This window comes from Leptosomus discolor, chromosome 5 (assembly GCF_034619465.1).
Source record: "Leptosomus discolor isolate bLepDis1 chromosome 5, bLepDis1.hap2, whole genome shotgun sequence".
In the NCBI taxonomy this organism is placed as follows: Eukaryota; Metazoa; Chordata; class Aves; order Leptosomiformes; family Leptosomidae; genus Leptosomus; species Leptosomus discolor.
In genome coordinates, this window is record NC_141395.1 from 81,712,818 (window position 1) to 81,728,497 (window position 15,680).

Consider the following 15,680-nt stretch of genomic DNA (forward strand, 5'->3'; position numbering starts at 1 on the left):
GGAAGTGATAGCGGTCTCCATTCTCATCTGGTAAATCCTTGCTGTTGGTTTTTTCTTTTTTTTTTTTCCTTCCATGTCATCACACAGCCAGAGTATGTCATGTTCGAAGGCTGTATGCTTTCCCTCTCTGTCCAGCTACACAGAATAAACGCCGGCAACGCAAATGCCTCCAGTACTGGAAATGTTTTGTTTCGATGTCTGCAGTCTGCAGGGTACCTAAATTGCAAAGGCCTTTTCACGGGGCGCTGCTTTCATGGACAGAAGGCAAAGCTGCTCAGCCTGGAGACAATGACTGCTAGATTCATGTCTGAAATTTGTTATACCAAATAACAATTTTCAAGCAATCTCACTCCTGAACCAAGCATTGTATCAATTTTCTGTTGTTTATTTGCAGCAAAGCTAAGATTTTTCTTTTTTTGTTTTAAGATACAGAAGTTTTGTCCCTAAAACATCAGAGTCGCAGTGTATTTTCATATTCATTCTGTTTATATTAATTTCTCTGTTTTGTTTGTTTATTTGTTTCGTTTCCAGTTGTCTAATGGGTTTTATCACTGTAGTTTATCAAGTGACCCATCCGTAGCTTCAGTTGGTGCAGGTCCTTTCCCTCATTTCCCGCCTGTCTCCCGCGCGTGGACTCGGGCTCCCTCAGCCCTCCTTCCAGACTACGTTCATTATTACACCATTGGGCCAGGCATGTTACCATCATCTAAGATCCCTAGCTGGAAGGTTTGTGTTCCGTTTTGTTGTGGCAGTCCTCACCTCCTCATACCAACAGCGTGCACACGGCAGTTGTTGCTACCTTTCGATCCATGTAATTACCCGTTGATTTGCTCTGTTTAGTATCACTCTGAATGGGCACTGCATGGTGATGATCAGAGAGCTGAAATCTGGTAGTGGATGTTTCTGAATGACCTTGTCTATTCTGGCACTGCCTAAAATACATTAAAGCTGACAGCACCTACGTAGGGAGGAGCAGTTTAACTCTGGAACATTGGTGAAAGCACTCTGGGCTCTATTCAGCGAGGAAAGAGCTGGTTTAGCACCGTCAAAGCGCTCACTTGAGCAGGCGAGTGCAGGCTGGGCATCGGCCGGCTTAGTGACACCGTACGTCGAACACCGCGACGGTCTCACTGCGGCGGCCGTGCTCGGCCCCCGCCTGGGCCGCAGGCAGGCCTGCTCTTGCACATCTAGCTGGAGTGGTTTAAGGAGGCGCTGGTCGCCGGGTGAACCCCAGTGACGACTGAAGCTGTCCTGGCTTTACTGGCGCAGGCTGGAAGGGCTCACCCGGCTTGATTTGCTCTCTTGGGTGAGACCACCGAAAAATTCAGAGCGCAGTAACTTCTTTCAGCTGCTCCAGCTGGATCTGCAGGGATCTTCCTTGGCATCAAAACGTCTCTGCTCTGCCAGAGCCTTGACTCTCGTCCCTGCCAGGTGATTCCGCTGGGAGGCTCTGCCCGGGAGCAAGGGGAGAAGGTCTCTTGTCTGCTGCCCAGAACCTTCACAAGGCCGATGTGCAGTTGATAGCAGCTGCACGGGCCTCAGATGCCTGTGGATGGTTATACGGTACTGCGTATGCACCACGGGACCTTCGTGCGCCTGTAAATTGTTACGCCTGCCTTGTCACAGACCCCCTCATCTCTCTCTCCAGCAGCTGGAGGCTGTTGAGACATACCCACAGGGTGGCCACGGTGGTCCTGGGGCTTCGGGGTCACTAGTTGTGCCTACGCTAGAAGCACTTTGCCAATATATTTTACAGCAAAGAGGCAGCTGTTAAGGCAAAGCAGAGTTCCGTATGTGTTGATAAAACCAAAATACCTGTCTGCCCAAGGGGCTTCTGTCAGTACAGCTGCCTTGCACGCCTCATGCCTTGGGCTGAGACGCAGGTCAGTAAAGATCCACAGCGTGGTCTTAGCCCGTCATGAATGATTTATCAGAGGGCTGCGTGGAGGCTGCCCAGCAGCCGCCTGCACAAGTTGTTTCTTCTGTTTTCATGTTTGAAGCACCCCTTGTCCTGGAGAGGGGAAGCTCTCTTAGGATTGGGCTTGCCCCGGTGGCAGCTTGCATTTGGGGAGCTGCTGCTTCGCAGTGGTTCTGCGTCCCAGCACAGGGTGCTGATCAGTCCTGCTCTTCGTGTGCAACATGTGGTTTCTGGACACCCTCAGGACTTTGCTTAATAGAGCCCTGAGTGAATAAGGCCCTCATGGCCTGAGGAACTTCCGTTGCAAATTTGGCACCAGTAATTCAGAGTGAAGTTAGTCTTTCTGCAGTCCAGATCGTTATTATAAACTAGATTTCAGCTAGTACATAACTGAGAGATTACTCAGAGTAACTGGCTCCTCTAATGTGTATCAAAAATCTGTTCAAGCCTAAGTTTTCAGAATTGAAGACATGCATAACAGGACGTAATACTAGAACTTGTGTACGTCTGGGACAGTTACATCGCTGATTGGACATTTATGTACATTTTCTGCTGCATGCCAGTGATTTTTGCATTTGAATTTCTGAAAATATAGGCTTTAACACAATGGAATATGTCGCTTAGAGAAAACTGTAATATTAAAATGTTAAATATCTTCATACACAAACACATAGGTAGAATAGGAAATTTAGATTCCTTTTAATAAAGGAGATAGGTTTTAACAGTGAAGATTTTTAATATCCTCAAAATCAATTTATTTCTGGCCTTATTCAGAAAGGTATATCCAGTTTGATACATAATCTCTTGCATTAAAATTGCCCTTTTGCATAGTTTTACTTGTAATTAAAGTGCAATTACTGATGAAAGCTATCACTAACAAGCACGTTTCCTTAGGACTGGGCCAAACCAGGCCCATACGACCAACCAATGGTGAACACATTGCAACGTCGCAAAGAAAAGCGCGAACCAGACCTCAATGGAGGAGCTCAGAGCGGGCCACCCGTGCCCCCTGAGGAGGCCCAGAGACCTCGGAGCATGACGGTGTCGGCTGCCACAAGGGTGAAGCTCTAATTTCAAATACGCGATTTGGTGCGAAGGAAACGGATGGGCTCGCTTCTGCCGATAGGTTTTTTTGTGCTTTATGTTGGCTCGTGTTTATCTGACGAGCGCTACTGGTGTGGTGCCGGTGCGGTCAGTGGCAATCCCGTGGGCATGAGAGAACGTGCCGTCGGGTATTGGCATTTGTAGAGCAACGGCATCCAGAGAAGCGTCTGTTTGTGAGCCCTAGTACGCGGCTGGACACAGTCCTGCTGGGTTGTGACGGTGACAAGCTCTGCTTGGGCGGAGGGGCAGCTAAAAGTCGGTGAAGATGGACTGACCCTTCTAGAGGTAATGAGTCTCTTTCCTGTGTGCAACCAGCAGGGTGAGGAGATGGAGGCCTGCGAGGAGCTGGCGCTCGCTCTGACGAGAGGGCTGCAGCTGGACACCCAGAGGAGCAGTCGGGATTCCTTGCAGTGCTCCAGTGGCTACAGCACCCAGACAACAACTCCGTGCTGTTCAGAGGACACCATCCCGTCTCAAGGTACCCGTCCGAGATACGTTCTTTTTCAGAGCGTTCCCGGCCTGGCCACCATACATTCCCCCCCCGGAGCCCAGGAGCTGTATTGCAGGAGCTGTCGCTCGCTGGCTTTGCAGTCAGCTGGCGAGAAAGGGGTGATCGTTGCTGTTGTGTTTTCCAGCTTGGAATGCAGCCTGGATTTATTAACTGAATGGAAACCGGGACTGCTGCGTAGTGTACTGAGCGATCGTATTTTCTTGTGCGTTACTAGGATGAGTTTTAGCTTAAGGGTGCTACCGTTTTAAAGAAGATGGTGGAATTATGTTTCAGGGGCCAAGTGGAATGACACTGGTATTGCATCATAGACTTCTTGTGGTGGTAGCGTCCTTTCTGAGCTATTGCCTTAGCAAATACGCACTCAAGAGCTTGGCTTTCTTGCTCTGTCGGTGCTCTGCTCTTGGGTTCCCTTTGTGACCCTTTATTTCCTGCCTAAGCAGAAATTTTGTAATTGGAAAAAGACTCCATTGGAGACCTCAGCTGGGGCGTTCCTGGGCAGCTGCAGTGAGGTGGGGGGGTTTGCACTCCGTTTCAGGCGCAGCAGCAAGCTGAGGGGGACCGAGTTTGGTGTTGGCAGCCCAGCAACCGCCTTGTTTGCTCGGCCGGGGTCGGTCGTGCTGTGCCATCGCGAGAGGCAGCAGGGCTTGCAGAGGGCCTAGCTTGGCTCAGCAGTTACGTGGAGAGGAAGGAACTTGATGCAATTATTAAAGCTGAGGCTGAGTTTTCAGAGCTGACAGCTGGGATTTACTTTGTTGGCAAAACAAGCAAATTTGCTGCTGAAGTCGCGGGTACACAGTCCCTTGAGCCCCACGTTGCCTAGTCTAAGGTAGACTTTTTAGCCACTGACTGTTACAAGCGTTTGTATCTACAAGTGGTAGCATATGGCTTGTAGGGTGCTGGTTTTGGTATCTTAATGTTGGCAACAAGCGTGGAGTCTTTGTTACTTAATTAGTTCTTCTCAGAGAAGGTGCTGAGGGTGTGCTGCTCTCGTTCTCGGCCACCAGAGATGGGGGCACCCTGCAGCTTCAGGGTGGGACTGCCGTAGTGCCTGCCTTCAGCCACGCAGCCTGAGAATCTTGGTCACGGTATCGCCGGCTTCCTTCCTCCTAGAGGTGAAACCTCTCCTAATGGCTGTTGACCTCCAGACTTTTTTGGTTACATATACTTTTTGGGTTATACGTGCTTTAGACTCACTGACGTGACTGAGCTGTCTTCTCCAGCTTGTTCCTAACGCTGTCTTTTGGCATCAGTTTCAGATTATGATTATTTCTCTGTGAGTGGTGACCAGGAGGCAGAACAACAAGAGTTTGACAAATCTTCCACCATCCCAAGAAACAGTGACATTAGCCAGTCCTATCGCAGAATGTTTCAAACCAAGCGTCCTGCTTCCACTGCAGGTCTGCCAACCACGCTTGGACCGGTCATAGTCACCCCCGGCGTCGCCACCATCAGACGGACCCCTTCCACCAAGCCTTCGGTCAGACGCGGCACCATCGGGGGAGGTCCGATTCCGATCAAGACGCCGGTGATTCCTGTCAAAACACCGACTGTCCCCGATGTCCCAGGGGGGCTGCCCGGCGCCCTCGCTGGGACAGAAGAATGTCCCGAGCAGAGTCCCGAGTCTCCGGCAGCGGGAGATGGTGGGCAAGGGGTCGCCAGCATGCCCTCATCCTCGTGGAGCGGACAGGCGTCTGTCAACCCTCCGCCGTCGAGCCAGAAACTGGGTGCTGCCGAGGAGCAGAGGCAAGCGGTGCCCGAGAGCGAGGGGGAGGAAAGCGAGCGGGATGGCGTCGGCCCCCTCGCGCCCGCGGGCCAGCCGGAGCTTGACCCCGGGGAGCTGAGTCCCGGGGACGTCCCGCAAGGTGAGGATATGCTGAACGCCATTCGGCGCGGGGTCAAACTGAAGAAGACGACCACAAATGATCGCTCAGCACCTCGTATCTCCTAGGAGTGGAGAAGCTGCCAGAGTACTAGCTGCCGAGAAGGAACTGTGAGGAAATTAATTTGTCTCTATCCATTCCAATCTGTAATCAATGAATTTTTTAAGATACTCGGTAACAGACAGTCTAAAAGTACTCTGAAAGAGAAAACAAGGTGAAAGAGCGTAGTAAGACATAATCTTCACTGGTGTTTTAATTTGTAAATATCAATGATTTTGTTTCTGCATTTTTTTGATCTCAGTTACACTTTTCATTTTTTCTGAAGGTGCCAAAACCCATTTACCTTTTTTATAACTCTCTTTGTAAAGTTTTAAATCATAGGAGAAAAAAAAAAAAGTCAAGTAGTTAACTTCAGCAAAGGGATTTAACGAAAATTTGGCTTTTTTGCAAGCTTTTGTAGAGCGCCTTGTAATAGCTTAAAAAACCAACATGAAACAATGGGACTTATTTTAAAGTTTGAGTCGAGCTGTAAGGAACCGATCGTCATTTTAAGTATTAAAAAAAAAAAAAGTCTGAAAAGCAGGAATAAAAATTGACAATAAAAGCAATATATAATGCAAGGAAGAAACCTGCAGTTGGTAGAGTATTCGGGGGGTAGTGGGGGGAGGGAGATGCCGTCAAAATAGCAGATGCTGTTGCACAAAAGTAGCCTAGTAGGGTTAATTACTAGTAGCTTCATGGTAAATGCATCAGAATAAGCCATATTGGATTGCAGTGTTTTGTTTCTGTAGGGTGTTTTGAAGACTGGGTTTTTCCACGTTTCTTTTTTGACTGCACAGCAGCAACTCTCAGTCACATGCATGCAGCCGTAACTGTGTAGGCTTGGTTCTTCCACCTCCACTTCTCGTTCCACTCATCCTTTCGCTGGATACCAACACGGACGACAGGCTTAAGGCAGTTACAAATGTGAAAACATTTTTCAAATGCAAGCAGGGAGTTCTTAGATATTATCCAAATGCCTTTTTCTGACTGTGCCCAGCAGGCTGGGCACCTTGGAAAGCCCAAATGTTTTGAGAAAACACTGAACAATTCGACAGGCGTAACCAGCTTGTGATCTGATAAACTGCGAATGTTTCTTTCCAATACAGGGGCTTGTTTTTCTTAACTTCTTTTAAATGGCAGTTGATTGGCTTTTCTTAAATACCGCAAGGAAAGGGGTGAAGGGTGGGGGGTGGGGAGAGATACTGGTTTTTTGATAATACCGGGAGTCTGACCACTGTATTCTCTTTTTTTTGTACTTTAAGTCACGTTTTTTGGAACGCTATTGATAGAATTACTAAGAGTTGGATTTTTTCCTTAAAGTAAAAGTTATTGCTGCAATACCCGTCTCCTAAAGCCGATAGAAATATGCAGAGCCCAGGGCACGATGCACATCCCGGCGGGGCAGTCGGGCAGGTGCCCTCGGCCCGGCCGCAGCAGGCCCCCGCGCGGGCCGGCACCAGCCTTGGGAAACGCCCCAAACGAGGCGCGAGGGGCTGGTTTCCACCACACGCTCTGCAGATTTCTGTTGGCTCTAGACTTGCCTACGTAACCTCTTATGCTTTAATACATAACTGCATTGGATGTGAAACTTCTAGTAACTGTGTAGTCACTGTGTTCTATATAACATTTTACACTGCTGTGGTTGCTAACCTTCTTTTTTTGTTATGGCTTAATAGCAAAAAGAAAAAAAAAAGGCATGATTCTTAGAAAATATTAAACCTTCCTTTCTTTGAAAAACAAGCTCCTTATTACAGAATATAATAAACAGTAGTGCCTGTGGTGTAGCCCACCAACCTTGATACAGTAGCTGATGCATTGTGCAAATGAGGCTTCGAGATGGTTTTTGCATAAACAAAAACTGCTAGGAGATAATCTCAATAGTTAAAAGTGTTATTTAAACCTTTGAAATAAATGGATGTAACTGTACCCGAGTACAGCTTTTCACTTGTTTAGTTCTTAAACGTTAGTATAATCAGTAAAATTTAATATAAAATGTTGCCAAATTCAATGTAGAAAGAATGTGACGAAACACTTTGGATAGTTCTATTGTTTGTGTTTTTGCATATTGTAAAAGCAGTGTCACAGCTAAAAAATAAAATGTTTCTAATGGTAAATTATTGTGGTTTAGTTGCTAGTTTGTACTGAGAGTTGACCTCTCCCTGTGCAGTTTTTTGTTCTAAACTGGTATAAATAATTGCTGTAAGTGTGTCTCCCTTCTACATTGTAATGATTGCTTAAGCCTACATTATAAATAAAGAACTGCTGGAAAACTTCTGTATTTCGGTTCTTAAAGGCGTTCTGCTTCCAGAGCTTGGGCTATCAGTGGTGTCCTTCATCAGGCTTACTTCGGAAGATCACGCGGGTTCCATCAGCGTGTCACAGAAGCAAGAGAGGATTTAAAAAATGGGCAGATAAAGTCGCATCTAGCTGCGTTTTACTGATGTGCACTGGAAGGGTAGTAGCAGAACAAAGGCGCAGTGCTAACAGTGGAAATCCCCCTTAAATAACAGCTGGGCGATGACACTTCGCTGTCCCTCGCTGGTGTTACCTGGCCAGGAAGCACAGGGAGTGCGACACGTTTGTGCACCCGCTGCCGTGCGGGACTGCAGTTCCTTTTGCCGGAGGAGGAAAACGGCTGCCGTCAGCACCGCCCCGGCCGGCCGCCGGAATTCATCAAGCACACCGCCAGTGCCGTCTCCCACACGCCCCTGAGTGACTGGAGACTTTCTTCTGTTCAGCTTTCTCAGGAACAGGGATGGGGAGGACGCTGCTCCCACGTGCAGCTCCCACGCAGTGGCCTAATTTATTTCCTTGCCACTGCAATGGATTCATTTTTGTCCCGAGGTTTCCATTGGTCATTGTATTGGGCTTGTGTGGCAAGGTTTTGGTAGCGGGGGGTGGGGGTGGGGGGGTGGCTTCTGTGAGAAGCTGCTAGAAGCTTCCCCCATGTTGGGTACAGCCAGTTCCAGCTGGCTCTAAGGCAGACCCGCCACTGGCCAAGGCCAAGCCCATCAGCAACGGCGGCAGCGCCTCTGGGGTAACGTGTTTAAGAAAGGGTAAAAAGTTACTGTGCAGGAGCAATTGCAGCCAGAGAGGAGTGAGAATGTGTGAGAGGAACATTTCTGCAGAGACCAAGGTCAGTGAAGGAGGAGGGGCAGGAGGTGCTGCAGGCACCGCAGCAGAGATTCCCCTGCAGCCCATGGTGCAGCCCACGGCGAGGCAGGCTGTCCCCCTGCAGCCCGTGGAGGTTAATGGTGGAGCAGATACATACCTGCAGCTTGTGGAGGACCCCACACCAGAGCAGGTGGATACCCAAAGGTGGCCATGACCCCATGAGAAGCCCACGCTGGAGCAGGCTCCTGGCAGGACCTGTGGACCCATGGAAAGGAGCCCACGCACTTTGGTCAGCTGGGGTCAGCTGTCCTGGCTATGTCCCCTCCCAAGATCTTGCCCACCCCCAGCCTCCTGGTGACGGGGGAGGGCAACGTTGAAGAGGCAGCCTTGGTGCCCTGCGAGCCCTGCTCAGCAGTAGCCAAAGCCCTGGGGTGTTCTCAACACCTTTCTAGCTGCCACTACAAAGCACAGCACTGTGAGGGCTGTTAGGGGAAAAATTAACTCCAGCTCCGCCAGACCCAACACAGAAATGAAAGCGTTAAAGGAAAAATCAAGGTGGTTTGGCTGGAAACATGCCCTGTCTCCAAAAGGGTTGAAGTTTCATTCCCCCACCTCTCTATAGCTGTATCTCACACAGGGCTTGGCCGGGCGCTCTCATTCTGAAGTTCATCCCCGTTGCTTCTACAGCAAAGCCCATTCACTCACAGCTGCGCATGCAAAATGTTCCTTTTGTGCTGGGTTGGAGATCTTTGGTGTTTTTACTGCTGGGATGTGGGGTAACCATCATGTTAGGGAGCATCAGTCAGATCTGCTCAGGCATTTGTAGAAGTCAGGAGGGACTTTTTGCTCTGTTCTAACCAAAAAAAAAAAAAACCGCCCATGGTTGGTTGGCTGACTGGGAGGGAAGCTGCAAAATCACACATGCTTTAAAAAAAAAAAAAAAAAAAAAAAAAAAAAAAAAAAAAAAAAAGGAGTATTTTGGTGTTTGCATGATTTCTGAACATCGTCACCAGACAAGCAAAGCACAGGAATAGGGTTTTGGGGGAAGGTGAGGCGCAGGAAGAGGTCGTTTTTTCTAAGCTTGTATCTGCACAGCATTGAGACCCGCTTGGTGCGGACCCACCGGCTGCTCCAACTGGCTCTACCCCGCGGTGGTGTGGGGTGCTCCGGCAGCAGCCCACCCGTGCCTCCAGCACGGCCCCGTTACGGCTCTGACTCCAGCTCCGCACCGAGGCTGGGGGGTACAGCAAAGCAGGCACAGGGGCAGGGTGGGGGAGCTGGGTTTGCCCCATGCTGTTCCATTTTGCTACTAATTTTGCCCACATCTGGTTTTGCCTTTCCTACCCAGGCAGCTGCAGGCAGCTGCTAAGGCAAAGCAGCGTTTTATTCGGGCAGTGCAAGGCTGGTAGTGCAGAGCCTGTACTGGAAACCTGCAACAAGCATGAAAAGGGGCACAGGCTGGAACCGACTATGAACAAGCACCTTCAGCGCTGAAAAACAGCCGAGCAAACCCCGATAGCCGAGCAGAAAGGACGCAGCTCGGCGCCCAGCAGGTGCACAGGCAGGAGGCGAGGGGCGTGCTGAAGAGCCGCGCTGGAAAAGGGCGCGCCTCGATTCTGCTGCTGCCTGTGGCCTGACGGAGCGCGGAGAGCAGAGCCGCTCCCTGCCAAGAATGAACATTTCAGCGGTGGGGCATGTAAAGCCATTTTTCTGGAGTGTTTTTGCCTTTTTTTTTTTTCCTCTCTGAGTTCAGGCATGTTTTAGCATGTAAGCTTCTTGAAGGCGGCCATGTAAAATTCCTAAAAACCAGCCAGATTAAAGCCTTTTCTTCCACCCACGCCAAATATGTTTAGTCCTTAAAACAGCTGAAGTTAGTGTCTTTACCATCTCATTACCCTCAAGCCTTAAGTTGGAGTTCATTGAAAATTAGGCCTTTGGGTTAAATATGATACAATCCAACAACTTCTGTAGAATGAAAGTCCGATCAGGTAACCCCCATCCCCTCCCCTCTAGTTCTAAAAATGGGAGAACAGCGCAAAAGCCAGGAAGGTTTTCCCATGAGCTTTCCCTAGATAGTTACATCCCACCTATTCTCTCACGGGGAGGTCAGGGAAAGCATTAGCAAGATTTCCCGTGTCTTGTGTCGGCACTTTGGGAACGTGGCCAGAAGCAAACAGCTCTTTGTACCTGGCTCATCGTACCACAGGGCCTGCTGGAACCATCTGTGAGCCACCACAAGCACACCCGAGCCACGGTCCTCTGCTGGCCACTTGTTTTGCCTGGTACAGCTCTGTAGTGACCTACAATCCAGGTTCCATGGGGACAAACTGTCTTCTGGTGCTCTACCGCGATGTTATCCATGCGATACCGTAAGGAAGGTTTGTCTTGTGAGATAGCAGAGAGAAAATGCAGAGCAAAGTGCCTAACAAGGTGGGAAGGGAGGGCAAGAAGTCTTTATCCCTAAGCAAGGTTAGAAATACCCTCGTTCCAGGAGCAACCGGAGCCCAGGTCTGTTGCTGTCAGCACCTCGAAACCCCAGCTGTAATACCTTCAGCGCCACATTCCAAGTTACGGGGCTGATACAAATTAGTAATTTTGTTTACTGCCTCTGGGCCCGCTCCCTCCCACCTCCTCCCCTGCAGGAGACGGGCTCTTGCCACAGTTATTCTCAGTTTAGTTGTTTATCATCAGACCCAGTCCCCCCGTAAATCTGCTTCTCCTGCCCCTTTAAGCTCACGTTCCTTCTCAGAACAGAAACAGGAATGGAACAGGAAAATGGGGACAGGAGTTCTATGTGGCCCGTTTTTGCAGTCTCATAGCTGAGTTTCCGAGCTCTTACTGTGAGAGCTGCAACAAAACTTGCTGGTCCAGGGCCCCTGACGTTTTCGGTACATAGCGCAGACGTTCACAGCCGTCTGTCCCACACCGCGCAAACTGGAAGGGAAGCACAAGCTGCTACGGAGGAACAGCAGGTCAGAAAAACACCTTCTCTTTTACTTTATCTGGCTTTATTTTATGCTACTTGATTTTGCGGTACAGGTATTTGTAGCGCTGTGGCAGTCCTTACTCTGGCAGGCCTTAGAGCCGCATGCCGGCACTGACACATCGACTGCCTACACAACACGCCCGCTTCAACGCCCACGTGAAACAGCGCTTCTACATGGGAATCTCACGAGGTCTTGTAACATACTGCCACCACAGCGGCGGCAGATGCCCTTCCTTACGAGCTGGAGGCAAAGCTTCAGTTATCGGACCATCAGCTGGAGTTTCTTCTTCCAACTGCTTAATCTGGAACACAAGGCACAAAGTCGCTTTAGCACATAAACGCACGTTTCCGTAACACGGTTTGGGGCGCCCAGGCTTAGGTAAGCAAAACCAGCCCCATTTCCAAAGGGAAGATCCAGCAGTAACACCTTCGGTTCACAGACAGGTCTCATGCTCCCCACTATTCACTTAAGCTCAGCAATCACCGCTGGCTCACGTTACCTAATTAAGACGGAATTTTTAGGAGTAAAAAGTGATTTACCAGAGAAATTTTACTTCAAAGGTCACTATTTCCAAGTAATTCATGTCTACCATTGCTACACTCAACAGTCTGAACTCTCTTGCTGCTTTGAAAGCTGCCAGATAATTGCGAGGACTTCCTTCCAGGAGAAGGCCTCCCATAGCAGACCTGCATGTCTGCGTGCCACCAACTGCCCTTCAGGTGCCTGCAACACACGTTTCCTGGAGCAAGGCAAGTGCTGGCTGCCCCTACGTTAACTCACAACGTAGTGTTGCTCACTCACAATCCAACTATTTCTCTACAACCGAATTAAAGAACTTTTCTAAGAACATCAACTTTGTCCAACCAACTCTCAGTTTAGCCCGGCCAGAAATCAGTCTCGACTCCCAAGTGACGAACACTGGGGGAAGTCACTTCCCACAGTGCAACCGCAAAGCGTCGGAGCTTCACGGCAGCAGCACAGGAGTTCTCTGGTCGTTCATTTCCTCTCACCCCACTCTGGAATTTCATCTAGGAAAACCGCTCCAGCCACCTTGCACTACCCGAGGCACAGCTGCAGGCTCAGCTTGAACTTCAGACTCCCTCCACAGCCTTCAAGGAGCCCTCACTCGGCGGTGCCTGTGCAGGCGTTTTGGGTCGAGCCCGTGTTTCACTCCAACCGAGCCGAGTCGGAACGCCACCGCCGTGGGCATCCAGCAACGCTTCCAAGAACACACCCAGGTGTCCCACAAAGCACTCGCGTGCTGGAGAGGCTTTACCTCGCACTGAGCAAGCACTGACCTCTTTATCCCAGCTTTCCTGCTTTAGCTTCTTCCATTGCTCTCGTTTGGCAAAGTAATCAGGGTACACTGCCTTCTCAGAAGGATGCCAGTAATCCAAGCACCATTCAGGAATCTGTTAAAAAAAAAAAAAAAAAAAAAAAAAGAAAAGATCTTAATTCACATATATATACTTTTACTTAAGAAATCCTACCTAGTACACACATACAGAAGAACTAAACACCATCACTGAAGCCAGTATCAAAATGGATCAATAACCCAGCAAATAAAGCACCAGATAAAAACGCCGTTTAAGAGCCCCCTGACCACTGTTAGTCTCAAGGCTAGCGCAGAGATCAGCACTTTCCATCTTCGTTTCACACAATATCCTAAGTCACAGGAGGACATTGTAGCGACTTGCTTGAATCGTAGCACCCCGAAGACAAGTCCCAGGTCATCTCAGTTTACTCAAAAGTTCTCAAAAGAATTCCATCTGGTGGAAAAGGAGATGTCACTTCTTTCCTTCTTTCTCCCAAAGGCAGCAGGTTACAGAGATCGCCTTCTCCAACTACTAATTTATTTTATGTGACAGAGACAGAACCTTACAGCTCATTGCTGCTGTCTGCAGCCACTAAACAAACCTGTGGCCTTTACGATCTCGATAGTGGTCTGACCTCTAAAACATCCAGTCAAGAAAAGAAGCACAATTTAGAATTCCGCAGCAGCACATCACTAACTGTCAACATTTTAGACAGGAACATTGATTGAAATACAAAAAACACCCCACCAAAAATCCCAATTCTTAAAAAAAAAAAAAAAGAAAATTAAGAAGTTGCTCCAATACCATCATTCATCCAGTGACATTTACACTTCCAGTTTCCTGCTCTGATTCCCAACACTGAGTAAACCTTTGACTGAACAGAAATAGCAGAGCTGCTAATACAAACAAAAATTCCACACATACCAAACAACAATTAAAACCATCCAACAGCCTGAGATCTAAACCCCACATTTTGTAGGAGCACCCACAACGGGCAGTCACTGATACATCAACAAGCCAAACCCTTGTGACAGCCATTTTGTTCAAGGACAGTTTTAGCACACAGAACAGGGCAAAGAAAAGAGAACATAAGCCAGTTTATACTTCTATATGAAGACCAATCGTGACCATTTATTGCTCCACTGGCCTTTCTTCTGTCTGGATTCTCTCTCACTATTATGGCTACTACTGCCAAGGCCCATGACCTTGGGTAAGCTTAAGTCCTCCTCTTCCCTTTTCACTCACATCTTCTTTTTTCTGCCTCTGATAAATCTACATCATATTCTTCCTTTCACATGGCTTTTTACATGTAAATATCTGATCAGATCTAGTCTTGTGTCAGCACTTTCCTCACATTCAGGAGAAAATGGGTGCATGCACTCTCTAGCTTAGTATTAACTTCTTGTAATGCATTAGAAGAGCCCATGCCATGAAAGCAAAAACCCTGTGTTCGTCTATGAAACCTGTTTCTTCACTCCTAAATAGAACAATCTAGGGGGGAAGAAGCCTCTAGAAGTGCCTTAGATTCTAAAAATACAGCTTCTATTTTTAGGCATACCACCTATCACAGGGTGACGCACAAGAGCCCGTGAAGGGAAATGGTAACTTGTACCATTATTCAAAACGCTGAAGGAGCGATGGGACCGCGTGAAATCCCCCAACAGCCAAGCTGATATCTGACAAGGGCAGAGAGAGACCAAGGCTGTGACCAGATGGCACCACAATGGGCAGCTCAGCTTCCTCCACATCGTTTACTCTCACAGCTCAGCTTCAACTCTTTCACCGTGCCTGCCTGACCCATCAGGGAGCAGCTTCCATTTGGCAGAAGAGCAGATAATTATCCCAGCAAAAAGCAGCTAGCTATGTTCAGACAGACCAACAAACTCCACCTTTCAAGGATCAGAGAAGCAGGACAGCTCTCCCATGCAAGCAGCAGGAATCTACTCAAGAAATTATATTGCTCAGTCAAGCTGCTGCCCTATGAAAGTCCGCTTAAAGCACCCACTTCACACTCACGAAGGGAACAGTGAGGTAAGCACAGTAACACACAGCCTTACAGGCCACCTTACCTTGTAGCACTCGTATCTCTCATAGGAAGTGCCCCCAGGGGAATCAGGGAAGATGTACGGCTGAGGATGCTGGTTTGCCCAGAACTCCTCCTCGCCTGCCTTCAGCAGCTCCGTAGCTTTCACCATATCCTTCACATCCTTGTTCTTGTCAAAGCGCTCTCGCAGGAGGCAAGCAAAGTAGCGGTACTTGTCTCTACAGCAGAGATTAAGCACAACGGCGTACGTCGGAAAAAACCCGCTAATCACGCACAGAAACAACACTTGGCAACGCCGCCAGTCACCGCGGCACAAAGCCAGGGCTTAGCCAGGGGCCTCTGAGCAGCTCCTGTTCCCCCCCTGCCCTTTTCTGCGGCAGACACAGACAAGTTACCCTAGAGGTTTTCTTCTCACCCCTTCAGCCACGCCTGGGGGGAGGGAAGGGACGGACAGAGGACAGAGCCCCAGCCGAGCGCAAGGCCCCGGCTCGGCGGGGCGGGCGGGCAGGCCGCCCGCAGCTGAGCGCGGAGCCGAGCGGCCCCGAGCCTGGGCAGGACAGGCCTCCCCCTCCCGGGCCCACCACCCTTCGCCTCTCACCGGTAGATGCACCAGGACTCCAGGTGCCGCAGGGATTTCTTATAGAGCCGCAGCACCTTCTGCTGGTGCGTCAGGTAGGCCGCCATGCCGCGCTGCCCCCCCCTCCCCTGCCCTCCCCTCCCTGCCGCGCGGGGGCTGCCGGGAAGGCGGAGGACGTCGCCGTGCG

General features: G+C 49.4%; 2 protein-coding genes across 15 annotated transcripts in view; one reads left to right on the forward strand and one right to left on the reverse strand.

Moving 5' to 3' along the window:
- MTSS1 (MTSS I-BAR domain containing 1) overlaps positions 1-5,481 on the forward strand; it is a 125,024-nt gene extending 119,543 nt beyond the window's left edge. For 7 of the 14 annotated variants that reach the window (XM_086464942.1, XM_086464947.1, XM_086464943.1 and 4 more), the window contains 3 exons: positions 2,813-2,977; positions 3,338-3,500; positions 4,784-5,481. In XM_086464942.1, the coding sequence (XP_086321068.1) occupies positions 2,813-2,977; positions 3,338-3,500; positions 4,784-5,481 (1,026 nt within the window). Of the gene's footprint in view, positions 1-531; positions 727-2,812; positions 2,978-3,337; positions 3,501-4,783 lie in introns of all 14 variants that reach the window. The other 7 variants (XM_086464934.1, XM_086464938.1, XM_086464937.1 and 4 more) reach the window with 3 other exon arrangements.
- Positions 5,482-11,555: 6,074 nt separating this feature from the next.
- NDUFB9 (NADH:ubiquinone oxidoreductase subunit B9) lies at positions 11,556-15,620 on the reverse strand. The gene is made up of 4 exons (XM_086465375.1): positions 15,515-15,620; positions 14,942-15,134; positions 12,855-12,968; positions 11,556-11,857 (listed from the first exon to the last, which is right to left on the reverse strand). The coding sequence occupies exons 1-4, from the start codon at positions 15,598-15,600 to the stop codon at positions 11,726-11,728; spliced, it is 525 nt and encodes a 174-aa protein (XP_086321501.1). The 5' UTR covers positions 15,601-15,620; the 3' UTR covers positions 11,556-11,725.
- Positions 15,621-15,680: the final 60 nt, after the last annotated feature.

What these genes read in the sequence shown, in the direction of transcription:
- NDUFB9 (XM_086465375.1), bottom strand. Translation starts at nt 15,600, where the DNA reads ATGGCGGCCTACCTGACGCACCAGCAGAAGGTGCTGCGGCTCTATAAG. An exon ending in AGAGATACGAGTGCTACAAG is followed by an intron (nt 12,969 to 14,941) that starts GTAAGGTGGCCT and finishes TTTTTTTAACAG; the next exon opens with ATTCCTGAATGGTGCTTGGA. An exon ending in AGGAAAGCTGGGATAAAGAG is followed by an intron (nt 11,858 to 12,854) that starts GTCAGTGCTTGC and finishes CTTGTGTTCCAG; the next exon opens with ATTAAGCAGTTGGAAGAAGA.